The sequence below is a fragment of the Pectinophora gossypiella genome, chromosome 11, assembly GCF_024362695.1.
Source record: "Pectinophora gossypiella chromosome 11, ilPecGoss1.1, whole genome shotgun sequence".
Lineage (NCBI taxonomy): Eukaryota > Metazoa > Arthropoda > Insecta > Lepidoptera > Gelechiidae > Pectinophora > Pectinophora gossypiella.
In genome coordinates this window covers 16452163-16467746 of record NC_065414.1, presented here as the reverse complement: position 1 = coordinate 16467746, position 15584 = coordinate 16452163, and the positions used below count along the sequence as shown (strand labels likewise).

Genomic DNA, 15584 nt, shown 5'->3' with positions numbered 1-15584 from the left:
AGCTAACAATCTGTACTAACTAGTCAAAAGGTTTTCGTTGCCTTAGTCTTGAAATTTGAATGTAGGTAAACAGGTATATTTCTTCCGTCGGAGGTCGCATGTTAACATGTACATCAACAGACACAGTACTCACGACAAGATAAATCCTGATATGTGGCACCGACAACTTTCAATTGAACATATTATGCAGTGATACCAACGTTAACAATGTAAAATGAGAAAAAAAATGTTAACAATAAAAGATATATTAGGACCCAAACTGCGGAAGATATACACACGAACATAGCCGTAGGCGCACACTTTGTTCGAATCAAGACAAGTCTCACTAAAACGTATATCGTCTTGAAAAAATTAAATACTTAGATCATCAATGTCAAAAAATTGTCAAATAATCTTCTGCAGTTTAACAAGTCCATTAATAATGAAAATGTGTTAATTTTCACCAGATCACAGAATTAGGGTAGCTTCCAACTGGTCAAATCAGGTACTTTTTAACTAAACGTCAAAACACGAATTACTATGGAATTTGTATGAAAAAGCAAACTGTGACTGTGAGTCATAATTAAAAAGTTTTTTGTCTTTGACCTAGGAAACTCCCCACCAAATTCTGCTCAAATTAATTTCTGGTAAAAATAAACACTACGAAAACTTAATAACTAGTTAAAATCGTGACAAAATGTGGCTCGAATTTAGTTAATACTCGTAATGTGATGTGACACTACTGACCTGTGTGCGTTCTTTTGTGTATATTCAGTGTGGATTTTTGCGCGAACCGTTTGAGGCAAACGTCGCACTGGTAGGGTCTCTCGCCGGTGTGCGTGCGGTTGTGGATCTCCAAGTACTGCTTGCATGTAAACGCAGCCGGACACGACAGGCACTGGAACGGCCGCCCTTGAACTGCGGACGAATGTTATAAACACCTTTACTTATAAAATTGTATCTAAACATAAAGTTTCCCGTAGTTCAGACTTTACTTGAATGATAATCTCTAAAGCGGTTTGTAAGCGAATGATCAAGAATAGTTGAAATGGAAATGGTGTTCAAGTGAAGTCCGTGATACGGCGTCGCTGGGCCGGCGGGGCAGCGGGGCGCCTACCTCCCCGCACATATACACTAGTAGCCCACATATCATACATCTCGCAGGGAACGCCCGGCACACGACATACCTGAATGCGTTCGCTTGTGAATGTTGAGACTGGATTTCTGCGTGAACCGCTTGAGGCAGATGTCGCACTGATAGGGTCGCTCGCCGGTGTGGGTGCGCGTGTGTATCTCCAGGTACTGCTTGCACGTGAAGGCCGCGGGACACGACAGGCACTGGAACGGTCTGCCCTGGACTGGCGCCCAACACATAGATTATAGCAGCGGCCACGGCGGCGGAGGACGCTACACGCCCTCGCACTACGGAGATCGCGGCGCGGACTGGTCGCCGCTCGCCGCTAACTCCGCTCCAAATCATTAAACGGTTAACGCGGATTTGGAGGAGAGCGTCAGTGGAGAGAAGAGGCTGCGGGCAGGCGGATGGCCAGTCCGGCCCGCGGCTGAGACCCACCTGTGTGCGTCCGCTTATGAATATTGAGGCTGGACTTCTGCGTGAAGCGCTTGAGGCACGCGTCGCACTGATAGGGCCGCTCGCCTGTGTGCGTGCGCATGTGAGTGTCCAGGTAGGGCCGGCGAGCGATCGCGGCCGGGCATTGCCCGCACGTGTAAGGGCGCCCGTGCACTGCGCCCAGTGCACACAAAAGCGAGTAACGCACGTCGCCGACGCATCCACCCGCCCACTGCCAATCCCGCCACATCCACTCCCATCCCTCCCCAATTTCAAGCCCCCGAATTTTGAAACGAACTAGCCTCAATTGCAGGCATCAATAAATGCGTCTTTGCGGCGATTGCATTACCGCTTTTGTGAAAGAATTAATATTTATGAAGAAAATGATGACATAATAAATAATGGTACACGTAAATCACCGAACGTAAAATGATAGGATAGATGACCGCAGTTAATTGATTAAATGGTAGCTTCATGGTAGGCGGGCATGGATGATCAGTGCAGAAGTACGTGAAGCGCGCATTTGTATGAGTTAAAGATATTGAGTTGTTAGTCAGAAGCAACGAGATGTAAGCTGCTGAAAAGAGGGAGTATCAAAACAACGGGTTAGGCTGGCAACGGAAAAATAGGAATGAAGCATGACGCTAAAATGAGATGTGTGAGTGATCGACAAGTCGCTGTCTACTCGTACCGAGAGTATACTGATATAAATATATGTGGGCTACTAACCCGTATGTATTTTTTCGTGCAAATTGAGCGCGCACTTCTGCGTGAAGGACTTGAGGCAGACGGTGCACTGGAACGGGCGCTCGCCTGCGGCCGCGCGCGCACGGACACGGGGGGACAGAGAAACAAAACAAAACCACGATGGACAAATAATTCAAACTGCGCCGCACATACACCAATCGCTAGTGTGCACTACCATGAGGGAATTACAACAGTTATTTGTCCATCAGACATTCGCTCTCCTAATTTAACGGAATCCTTACACCGCACACATGCTTACTTTTATGTTTGTGAATAGTTTTTGAGCGTGTGCAACCTATTTATTTATTTAAACAACGTTAATATTATTTAAGTATATATAATTAAAATAAAAAAAAATACGTATAATATCGAATCCCTAACCGTGTACAACAATTTGGCGGTATCAGGGAGCCCTTAAAACTATTCACAAAACATAGGTTTCAAAGCCACAAAAGCAATAACGTGAGCTGTATAAGCGACAGTAATGGTTGTGGCTTCGAGACCAAAGAAAATAAAAAATATAATGTCAAGGGACCCACCGGTGTGTATACGTTTATGAGTGCCCAGGCTGGACTTCTGAGTGAACCGCTTGTCACAGATGTCACACTGATAGGGGCGCACTTTGTTGATCAGCGATTGGATGTGCTCCTCTAGAAATACCAAAAATTCAGCTACAACAAGTGTTCCGCTCGCACCCACATTCACAGTGCCTAATATCAACTCTAAAATTACAAATGAATTATCTACATAAGGATTTTAGGGCAAAATGCCTACCAGTGTGTATCTTGCCGTGTCGGCCCAGGCTGGACTTCTGAGTGAAGCGCATAAAACAGATGTGGCACTGGTACGGCCGCACTTTCTCTAACAGGGCTCGTCTGTGCTCCTCTATAAGGTATACGAGTTTCGATATAGCACCTCCGCTCCCTCTCAAACAATATGCATTAACCTAACATGTTAACAGCTAACTCATTCACACACATTCAGGGGGAGGTAGACAATGCAATCGTTAGTACCGTTCTGCCTCAAGGGAGTGTCACGCACAATTGGCAGTAGATAGAGAGACCCACCGGTATGTATTTTTCCGTGCCGGCCCAAACTCGATTTCTGGGTGAATCTCACAAAGCAGATGCCGCATTCGTACGGGCGTTCCATAGCCAGCAGCGCGCGCCTGTGTTCCTCTAAACGAAATCATGGCACATGTCAAAATAAGGCTTTTAAGTGCTACTAATGAGGAAGATTCGGGAAGGCTTTAGGAGCCGCTCAAAGAGATATAACGAGGGAGAGAAAGAGATAGAGGAGAGAGAGATAGCGGCGGGCGGTGTGAAGTGTATAAACCCACCCGTATGTATTTTCTTGTGGCGGTTGAGGCTGGAGCTCTGCGTGAACCGCATCTGACAGAGCTCACACTTGTAGGGGCGGTCCTTCACCATCAACGCGCGCATGTGCTCATCTAGAACCCAGGCCATATAACACACGCTCTAGTCGCTGCTTCTCATCTGAGCCTCGCGAGAACACACAATGGATGTCATTCGTTTACTTGACTACATGCGACGTCTCAAGGTGTATCCATTGTAAGTCCCCTACCTCCCCCTGTTTACCTCACATCAACAAAGCCTTCCTCACGCCCTGATTTTTCTGTATCGAATTTGGCTACTCGACACAACTCAAAAACTATTCACAATTTTATTTTAAGCATTGTATTGTCACTAACTCGTGAGCGAACTCGTTCGCACCAGTGTCATAAATTGATAAATATTTTTTACGCTTTCATAAAATAATATTATTGCATCTGATGTTAACAATGCAAATATATAAATGTGTAGGTATATTATTATAAGCTCCGTCCAGAGGCCGTGTTGTGGTAATGCAATTTGAAGATTAAGCATAATAAGCAATTGGTTTGGGGGTCTATTGGAAATGTCTATAAAGTTAGCTAACACATCCAAGATGTAACAAAAACCATTCATCAAGGAATTAGTAACTAAAAACGTTGACTAACTTTTTCCTAAACGAACAAAATCAAAAGCAATCTCATTTATAAATTAGTGTAATAGTACTATGTATAAATATAAATAAATAAACGTAGATACTTTAAATAGACAATACATAATAATAAGATACGCTCAAACATCAGGGCGTTAAAATAGGATATGCAAAACATGTCAATACAATAAGAAAACAATAAAACCAAAATAAAATCGTCATTATACTTTGGTATCGCGGAAAACAGGAGGAGGTTGACTTGATTGAAAATATAAAATTCAGTGATTACTTGTTAAATAGAATCCCCTCATGGTACTAAAGGGAATCTAGTAATATCTGAAATATCTACTATAATAATGTAACTTCCATATAACTCGCCTAGAACCTCCATCCTATACAAAAAGGCCAATTATTTTTTTGGGATTACTCAGTATCCCGTGTCCATTATAGTCGTAAACTGAAACCGATAGAAAACTGCAAAATATTTTTTAATCTTAGTACTTTTCAACAGATTACTCGTAAAACATAGCATTGAAACATAATTAACATTAATAATATGGAAATTACATTAACTGTACACTAAGGCACTAAGTGTAATCGTACGTTACTAAATATATCTAATAAGTAAGTTTCTGGGGGAGACTCAATTTTATAAAATAGTTTTTAAACAAAATTTTGAAAACTTCTAGGACAATTTACTTGAATCTTTATAATATAACAAATAAATTACGGAGCATTTCCAAGTTATTTGGTCAAGTCGGTCGATAAAGTAAAAGATAATGTGTTGGAGTTCTACGGAAGTAAGAAAAACGTTTTGTAAAATCAATATACCCATGTAATAAAGAAACCTCATCCAAAAATATGCATTTCCGGACACATGTGTGGAGCCACCCTGTGTTGTAATGTTTAAGGTCTACTTATAAAATATTGTTGATTTGAAGCTGCCAAATTCAAAATTATTTTTAATATCCTGTTGTTCCAAATTACTAAAAATAGTTTTGTGTAACTTGTCTTTGTATGTCTTTTCCTAGAGTAACGCGGAGGCCCGTATTGCTCTATGTAAAGTAACACTTACAATGGATATTCGAAGAAAACAAATGCTTATCTAAAAAAATAATTTACGCAGTAACTTGTATTGCCTCCACAGATGTTTACAACGGCTATCGTGCGATTGGGCATGAAATTAATCAACGTCACTATCACGTGTTGTGGAATATTCTCCCATTCTTCTTCGACGGCGGGTCTCAGTTCCTGCAAGGTTTATGGGGCAGGTTGGTGTGCCCGAACACGCCTCTTTAGTTCGTCCCATAAATGCTATTGGGTTGATGTCTGGGCTTCTTGCTGGCCAGTCCATAACTGTGACATCGACGTCATGAACGACGTCATGTATTCGCTGACGATTTCTGCGGTATGCGCTGTTGCATTATCGTGCATAAAAAATAAATTTTGGCCTACAAACCTAGCATAATTGGCATTACATGAGTCTTTAGAGACTCATGCAATGCTTAGGTATTGCTGAATGTATCGGCCAGCAAAATCTGCGTAAAAACTTTTTGTTTAACCAAACAATATTTTTATGATCTAGTCCTTTAAACACCACAATACAGGGTTGTCTCGAAACATGTGTCTGGAAGTGTATATTTTTCACTCAACTTTTACAACTTCAATAATGGCGGAGATTTTTACATATATTATTTTTCTCTCCGGCAACAAACAACTGTCAACAAATAAACTCTAGTAAATAAACCATAGGGTACTGAAAAACAAGAAAAAAATCTGAAAAAAATTTAATAGCCCCGAGTCGCAATAGTGCAAAACCTCAAAGATCTTGCAGTACTGGAACATGAATACACGAAAGTTCGCGCTTATAACATGGGACATACTGATTTTCACAACATCTCTTTCCTGGACCTTTACACGAAACTTGAAGATGGCGCGAAAAATGTTAAATCTAAAAATATTATCTGTAAAGGCCGCTCTCCAACACAGAAACTGATATGTGTATTTCGTGTATGATAAAACAGGTTGGTACTCACCGGTGTGGACGCGCTTGTGCGTGTTAAGGCTGGACTTCTGCGTGAAGCGTTTGAGGCACAGATCGCACTGGAAGGGCCGTTCGCCTGTGTGCGTGCGCATGTGCACCTCCAGGTAGGGCTTGCGACAAAACGCCGCGTCGCAAACCTGGTCAACGTCAAACCGTTTACCTTCAATATTGGGTTTGGCTAGGCGACATTGACATTATTATAAGCATAAAACGTCCCTAATATCGGCGATACCACCTATGACTTTGGTCTAACAGAAAGCTCGGTGAGCAGTGAATATTTCTCTGACAACCTCTGTCGTGAGCTTATGTACCTATGTATGTAAATAAATATGTCTACAGAATACAAGCCTTCCCCTGCTCAAATAAAGGGGAATAGAGCAGTGTTTCATTCTAATACCTATATCATATTACAGATGCTATCGTCATTTAATAGTCTTTGCCGATACATTAAGACTAGATATAACAAAATAAGTCTAAAGTGTAACTGAAATGAACTGAGTGAAAGTCGTTAGAAGTCGTCGTGTTGTTCTTGAAGATGCAAATTAACACGGAATGTTACTAACTCAACATTCTGTTGGAATAATTTTGCAAATAATGGTTATAAAAACGAAAAAAAAAATGTGGGTAGTCATGACTTACCGTACACTGGAAGGGTTTGTTTCCAGAGTGCAGTTTCATGTGGACGTAGTAGGACGACGCAGACGACAGGACTTTGCCGCAAACCTGTAAACATATTCAGTTTATTTTGTATCTTTAGAACGCCAATAAGGGATATGAGTTTAGAATACGAGATCCTGATATTCATAGTTGCATCGATGGCGTTTTTAATTCTTTGGAATAGGGACAATTTTATAGCTGAATGGAAACCGATTTCTTGGGAAAAATTCTGGCAGACTTCAGATCAATAAAGGTCATTTTTGTTAGGACAACCTATTTGTGCACATTTGGTGTATCAGCGTTTTTCAACGGCCTTTGTTCTAAGTTGATACTCATTGATAGTGATGAGTGGGTCGTTTCGCCTGTGGAAAGGAATGGAGGTACTTTATTAAGGGACGCAATGCTTACCTTACAGGCTTGCGGTTTGGATCGCGGTGCCGACTGACCCCCATTCGATACCTCCATTTTAGTCTGAACTGACCCCAAATCCACACCCATACCCTGATGAAAATAATATTACTTATATTGGTTTGGTTAGATATGAAATATTGATTTTAAAGAAACCTGATTAGGTATATATTTTAATTAAAACTTATTTTTAAAATATAGGTAAGTATGTATGGTAGAATTTAGTAAATAAAACGATATTAGACAGGTAATAAGTTATGAGATATGAACCCCTGAATGTCTTTATCTGTTCACCAATACACAAAAAACCCAATTAAATAGTTTTGTTCTTCGTAATTAATTAATGTGAGATGTACCTGAGAACACTGGCGACCATCCATTTCCATTTCTACTCCATCATCATCCATGCCTTTGAAGCTCAACTGTAAAATACATGACCATATTACAAAGAGTACTCAACAACTTAACAAAGAATGTTTTTTGTTAGTAATTGACAAAAGTTTGGAAATACACTTGTTAAAAGTTTAGAGAATTATTGAAAGTTTAAGAGAGAATCAGTACGATCTAGTGAAAAAAGGCTGAATATTTTTTATTAAAATTTTAGTCAAAAAGAAAATCTAATTTCAGTGTTGCCAATTAATAGAAAACACTTGAAATGTTAATAATTCAAAGACTGAAGTCTTATTTATGGAAAAAATAGATAATAATTATGTTCACCTGATCATCATGTTGCTGGTCTATCAAATCCTGCTGGTGACGATGATGCTGCACTCTCAGATCATCCAAGCCCTGGTGGTGACACAAGTTAATACTCACTATGAGCACTCCAACCCTGGGCTTCGTCACAAGTAGCCTCAAAAAGATTTTAAACATTATAAATACATAAACTCACGCCTGTGATCCCTAAGTAGGGAGGGCCACAAGTTGTTAGCAAGATAACCCACAACCGCTTCCGATATTCATTCTGAGATGAATATAAGCTGGTGACAGGTAATCAGCCCATAAATATAGGCAGTCCATCATTTTGGAAAGGACATAACGACACTTGGGTTGCACATACCTCATCATCCTGTTGCATATCCTGTTGTTGATGCTCCATCATTTCTTGTTGGTGTACTTGTTGTTGGACTATGAGGCTGTCTTTCGAATCTTCCTGGTGATGGTGCATATTGATGATACTAGGATGGTTGGAGTCTGAGCGGACGATTGTAGGGGGACCGGTATGGACGAGTGAGTGGGGCGTGTAGAAGCTGAAACAATTTCATTGAGTTTCAATTATGCTGCTTTAACAACCAGTGCATAAAGATTGCTGAGACTGAAAAAAGTAAGGTAGCTGTTGGGAGATCTGTTTCCTGACATTTGTTGTAGTTCCAATGGCTGATACCGTGGTATGACTAGGGTCCCTTCGCAATTTCAAGCTACATGTAAGTATACATTAGTATCGGAAACGTGTTTCGTTGAGTTCAAGGATCCTTAGAATTACTGCTGCAAAACAAACGCTCATGTAGTGGATTAATAGATGTGTATCCTCACCTCATGGGTTCGGCCTTGATCTGCTGCTCGAACATGGAGATGGTGGCGAGTAGGTCGCCGGGGGGCGGCACGGGGACGCCCACGCCCCGCGCCACACCCCCGACGCCCCAGTGAGCGGGGAAACTAATGGCGACTACGGTGATGCCCGCCCATTCTTAATTCTGCCACCTGCGCAAACAAAATTCTCATTCAGTCTGGTAAAAAATATATTTAAAATAACGTCAGTCAGTGCGTTTTTTCTTATTGGCAACACTGCTAGAAACCATTGGATGACACACTACGGAGGATGCCTAGCTGGTTGGCAAAGTCCATGCATGAATAAGATGGTTGGATGCCACCAGTCTTGCTGATGGAAAATAAATGTGTCTGGCATGCAGGATTGTGAATGCCAATTGTCAACCATTAAAAGACAATGATGTATGCCACAGTCTGTGTTATCATGTAGTCCTAACAGTCTTAGCACCCAGGCTAAAAAAAACTCAAAAACAGCTTCCCTTCTCCCCAAAACCTTGTCAATTCTTGTTGTCTTTGTAAAATAATAATACTTTTTAAGTGTTGTTAATTTTTTTTATACTTACCTATCAGGAATCTTTACTTCTTTACCTACTGCCAAGTTATGACAGACACTTTCTAGTATAGGTATTATACTTGTGTGATAGTTAACTTATTGTCGAAAAGGTAAATAAAGAGTAATCAATAGGCTAAATATTTATTTCGTAATCTTAATTAAAAAAACCTTTTAAACTTTTAGTTTAGTAGTATTAACAGCTGTTAGTCATCTAACAGCTGTTAATTTTAAAATGAATGAATAAATGACACAGCCCAAAAGCATCTCACTGTCCTGCAACCCGGTTGACATGTATTGTCAACTTAATTTAGTCGGATTATACAGCTACAGCACTAAACATCATCTTCCTAATGTTATTCCATTTTGATGAGGTTATTTTATAGGTTTTTTTTATACAGCGATGTTGTTGTGTTAGATATGTTATGAACATCGCTTTCCTTTTCGGTATGAAAGGTATAACTTAAAATAAAATTAGGAGGTCTGCAGGAATCAGCACCATTACTAAACTACAAATAAAAACGATTATGAACCAACAGCAAGTGCTTAAGTATACCTATATTATTTATTACAAATAAAAAGTACAGTACATACTATACTTTGGTAAAGAGCAGAGAAACAATAAAAAAATAAAATTAATTATTTAAAATTGCTTTAGGTACTCTGTAAACTCTGTTCCATTTACCACTGTATTTCAGGTGTAAAAACAAAACACTATACCTAAATTATTAGCAATCCAACAATTTTTAAATCATGGTTCTGGTCATGGATGTTCACTAGTTTATTACGTTACTTTGATTCTAATAAGGTCAGAGTAAGGTCTGGTTTGTTAAAATAAACAATAATAGAATAACTTTATCAGAGTTAAATTGCGTGAGTGTATTAATTAGGCTTAATTGCATAAATGTGGGTTTAATTACTTTCGAAAAGATTCTCACTTTTATAGTAATTACATAATCTATTCATTTGGTTATAAATGAAATACATACCAATTAAAGTAAAACAATATACACTTCTCATCAAAAAAATCGAAACACCTTGCAAGTTTACGTTTTGTCAGGATTATCAGAAAAATGTGTACATTTAGGAATAAATGTTAAATGTCGTTTAATAGTGAGTAATATGAGCTTATCAAATCTTAATGTTAATGTTCTAAATTTAAATGAATTTTTCATAGGTTTCGTATTTTGTTAAATGAGTCATTTTTATTCCGTATGGAGTATAAAGGAAATGGATAAAACAACACACGTAAATGAAAAAAAAAGCTAAAAAACGTTTATTTAATAACTTGTATTCCCTCCCCGAGCTCTAATTACTGCTTCCATACGGTTCTTCATCGATCGGATGAGAGTCACGATCACATGCTGTGGTATATTGTCCCATTCCTCTTGGATTGCATCTTGCAGCTGGCTAAGTGTTTCTGGGGCAGGATCTCTTGCTCGAATTCGTCTCTTTAATTCATCCCACAGATGTTCAATGGGATTCATGTCCGGGCTTCTTGCTGGCCATTCCATAATAGAGATATCGACTTCGTTAAGATAATCTCGTACGACGCCCGCGGTGTGAGCCCTAGCATTGTCGTGCATGAATATGAAGCCGTTGCCAATAAAATGTGCATAGGGCATCACATGAGGCTCGAGACACTCTTCGACGTACCGATGACAGTTTAGTGCAGGCAGACGTGGCCCAGACACGAAAGCAAGCTCTGTCTTACCGTCGGCGCTGATTCCTCCCCAAACCGTCCACGAACCGCCACCATAGCTGACCTTTTCTTCAATGCAGCATTATGCATAGCGTTCTCCGTCTCTTCTGTAGACCTTGTTCCTTCCGTCGTTACCATACAGCATAATTTTACACTCATCAGAAAAGAGAACTTTGCTCCACTGTAGGTATGACCAATTTAGGTGCTCACGTGCAAAGTTAAGGCGCGCTCTTCGATGGTCTGCAGTTAATTTCGGCCCATTTGCTGGCTTATGCGGTACCAGTCCACGATCCTTCAACCTTCTTCTAATTGTAGAGTCACTTACAGCCACCCTTCGTACAACACGAAGCCGCTGCTGCAGTTGAAAAGCGTTAAGGCGTCGATTTCTTAAAGAAGTTGTTACAAGAAATCGATCATCTCGCTCAGAAGTGACCCGATTCCTGCCAGATCCTGAACGGCGCGTGAACAAACCAGTCTCCCGATAACGTTTATAGACTCTATGAATAGATGACAGGCTTAGATGCAGTCTTGCAGCCACAACACGCTGACTAAGGCCAGAATCCAGCAATGCCACAACTTGGGCGGCTTCTGTGGGCGAAGTATCCATACGTTTTAGAAAAAAAACCTTTTTTCAAACGTCCCAAAGTCACAGTATTGAAATAAAAAACAAAAAGTTTAAGGATAGGCGCCAATTTTTAGTTTTTAAACGCTAAATGTACTCCAACCCTAAACACACATTTGTCTCAAAACAGTGATTCATTTCGTTTATAAGATAAACAAATGAAATTCTAATTTTGAATTTTGAATTTTCGCTTATTACTGTAATGGCCAAACTGCCAGCTATACATTTATGTATTTTTTTTCATCGTATGAATTCTTTTTTGTGTTAAATTCGAACAGAAACAATGAAAACGGAAGTGTTTCGATTTTTTTGATGAGAAGTGTATATGTACGATATAATTATCGAAGTGTTTATAAATCCTCGGTTTTCAGACCAATATTTTTTTTCAGACCAATAAAAAAGTAAAAAACGGAATATTTTAAATGTTGAACGGTTTTTTTTGTTTTCGTTGAAAAGTGTTCGTGGTTCGTTTGGTGGTTGGCTTCGCCCTTTTTTATGCTAACAACCCTACCGTACCAAAAATCATAAACAATAGAGATAATAGTGAGGCGATAACTTTGACCCATCATCGATTATTGTCGATTAAACAACATCGAAGTTTTTTATTAAAAAAAAATTGCGTTGCAATATATACGTCACTCCAAACATTGTTATATGTCAAAAAAATAAGTTTTCGGTTTCTATGTAAGAATAAAATAACAAGAATAAATATGCTTATGAGGCCTAGATTTCCAGAAGAAGAGTTAAAAAAAATTATAATGAAAAAAAGCAAGTTGAGTTATATTAAGGTTTATTGGTGAAGTTACTAAATATTAAACTATGTTATTTTCTTCATATAAAATAGTATAAAAAATACGTTAAATACCTAAGACCGAGTTTGAATACATACATACATAAACTCACGCCCGTAATCCCAAATGGGGTGGGCAGAGCCACAAGTAATCAAAGACAACTTGCAGCCACTGTTGATACGAAGAGTTTGAATAATTATCTTTTATTTCTATTTTAATTACAAGAGACTTCATATTCATAATGGGTAATTTTAAAAATAAAGAAGTGCACAACTACCAATTTTTTTTCATTATTTGTATTGACAAAAGAAATCAGATAGTGTAGGTTAGCTAATTTCTGGTAAATTTTCTAGCAGGCGGAATGTGAATATAATTTATTAAACTAGGTATAACAAACAGTCTCAATTCATGATCGTATTGTATTCCTTATTGAGGTGGATAGGACCACCAGAAGACAACTTAACCGCACTTTGTATTAAAGTCCTAAGATGGATAATACTATACTTCATAGTGTTAATAAATACGACCCTGACAATCAACATTGTCAATACTAAGTTATGCTGGAGAAGACATGATCCATTTAAAAGTTTCCATTAAAATGTAAAAGTGAAAACATTAACCAAATTACAATAATTATTATAAAAAGCCGGTCCAGTGCGAGTCGGACTCGTACACCTAGGGTTCCGTAGAAACTGCTGTAAATGTACAAAATAGTATTCATCTCTATGAGACGCTTTGATTTTGTTATTGAAAAACTATTGTATACAATACATCGACATAGCTTGCGAGTAACTAACCAACTGCAAACAAGTTTGTAATCCCAATAAAATAATATATTTTAGTGATAAAACAAAAAAATACGATTTGATAAGACCTTCCTCTTTACCAAATTTCATGATTCTAGATCTATAGAAAGTACGCTATAGGTTTTGATTTACCTGCGTAACGTTAGACAAAAAGGCTCAAATAGCTGTATCTTTGGATTGCGTTTATCTAAAAGCTTGATTTAAGTTTACAACTTTAATAGACCGCAGACATGTATTACATGTTAATTTCAAAATGATATCTCTACGCGTTCTCGGGAAAAAGGGTCTTGCTTGACAGACAGACGGATGGAGAAACAATTGATCCCATGACGGAACCCTAAAAATGTTCAGAAATTCCAAGCAACATGATCGTTAAATGAATACATGAAACACTAAACTACGGTACACTAAGATCTCATATATAATAATGGGAATGGGACCCACTGTGGTATTTAATAAAAGGAATAATGGTAATGGAAAATAAAAAGCATTGAACGTGCAGTTAAATTAGTTTAATTTATGATCAAAAACAATAACATAAAAGAAAAAAATAACAAGAATTAACACCAACGCAACATTAATACAACAACAAGCAAAAAGCCCCACATAAAGTGTTAAGTACTACATTTAGCATTAATTTTATAACTTCTACGTCTACTTACTACATTGATTAGGTAGGCCATTGACTGAGGTAGTACAATGAGAAAGATAGATAATTATTATGAAATGTCCATTATGTGCAAAAAGCTACCTATATTATGGGTATACAAAGATATCTTACTCTATACACAACACAACACACAATACTAACTATAGGCACTGTTATCTTTACTGTATTTTATGCGCATGTAGATATTGTATATGTTATCGTACATGTATTAACAACTGATACGTCCGTGAAAATGTAAACAAGAATAAAACATGAGGGCAACAAATTCTTAACAAAATATTAAATGGCGGAAGCTCACCGACCGACTGTCTCCACCCAGCCTCCCCCCCCCCCCCCCCAGCCATCAATAAAATGGCCAATTCGTTATTGAATTTTGTCCCCAACTTTCAGGCCGAGGCTGCGCGACGCCGGTTGTTACGCGACAAGTAATTTAATGACCACTATTTGCTCTAATGTAAACAATACAAGTTTGCAATGCATTATTTGCTGTTAAATAGTGAAAGTTATGTCATATCGTATTCCCAAATAGTATACAAAATGAACTTGAATTTATTTGCAGATAAAAGATTCTAGTTACAAAAGATAAACATGAACATTGTTAACAAATAAAAGACCCGTTCCTTTTGGAAATACAGCGACCTTTCATAATGTATGGAGGGAATGAGATATAAATTTATTATTATTCCTTTTTTATGCAAGTTTCATTGCGCTTATGCTAATTTATCGTTACTTATATATAGTAAAACATGGTTTCTACTCACATAAGTAAAGAAACACCTATTTATAGTAGCGTGTACAGAAACACATAAATTATAGCACTAATTACACAATTTCGTTAAGATTGGCCATTCGAATTATGTTTTTCTTAGACACCGACATAAAATGGCTGCTACCTCATTGTTCTGCGCGTTCGTTCGTGCGCATAGAAGCCGTGAACGCTTGGGAACGACTTCTCCGCCAATTAAAATTATGGCGCGAAATTTAAGGCGTCGTTAAATTAATCGTAATGGCTATCAACATTATTATTATTCACCATAGTGAATGTTACATAAACAGCCTAATTATAGCATAGAAGAAAATATAACTTGTTATAAAAATTACTGCAATTACTGGAACGTAAATGCGAGAGTTATAACCTGCTTCACAATTGCAGCATACTAAGCTCATTGATTTTTTCTTATGATTTTGATAATGTCGAAATCCCTCCAAATGTTCATTTAATTGATTATCAGAATTTGTGAATACGTTACATACTGTGCAATGTAACCCTTGAAGTTTTTTAACCATATTTGGCAGAATCTTCACGGAACAATTAAAATAAACTTATTTGTTTCTTGAATTAAAAAACTACCTGCAATAAAATAAATAATAACTCAATAAATATGTTGTATATACATTTCGTATGATAGGTACGTGATAATAATTTGACAATATATTCAATAGCCTTTTTTAAACTTGAAATAAAATGTTGAATAATCCAATATGTAGTTGAGGTGTAAAGTGTTGT

General features: G+C 38.1%; 1 protein-coding gene across 20 annotated transcripts in view; it reads right to left on the bottom strand.

Moving 5' to 3' along the window:
• The window catches only part of LOC126370851 (zinc finger protein 271-like), a 37060-nt gene that overhangs the window by 8106 nt on the left and 13370 nt on the right, over positions 1-15584 (bottom strand). For 2 of the 20 annotated variants that reach the window (XM_050015936.1, XM_050015944.1), the window contains exons 2-17: positions 14839-15428; positions 8922-9089; positions 8449-8638; positions 8106-8177; positions 7745-7810; positions 7389-7481; positions 6963-7046; positions 6316-6460; positions 3636-3746; positions 3364-3474; positions 3071-3181; positions 2836-2946; positions 2279-2362; positions 1553-1636; positions 1167-1337; positions 727-897 (exon numbers count right to left, since the gene is read on the bottom strand). In XM_050015936.1, the coding sequence (XP_049871893.1) occupies positions 727-897; positions 1167-1337; positions 1553-1636; positions 2279-2362; positions 2836-2946; positions 3071-3181; positions 3364-3474; positions 3636-3746; positions 6316-6460; positions 6963-7046; positions 7389-7481; positions 7745-7810; positions 8106-8177; positions 8449-8638; positions 8922-8956 (1639 nt within the window). In that variant the 5' untranslated portion in view covers positions 8957-9089; positions 14839-15428. The remainder of the gene's footprint in view (positions 1-726; positions 898-1166; positions 1338-1552; positions 1637-2278; positions 2363-2835; positions 2947-3070; positions 3182-3363; positions 3475-3635; positions 3747-6315; positions 6461-6962; positions 7047-7388; positions 7482-7744; positions 7811-8105; positions 8178-8448; positions 8639-8921; positions 9090-14838; positions 15429-15584) is intronic. The other 18 variants (XM_050015937.1, XM_050015939.1, XM_050015941.1 and 15 more) reach the window with 18 other exon arrangements.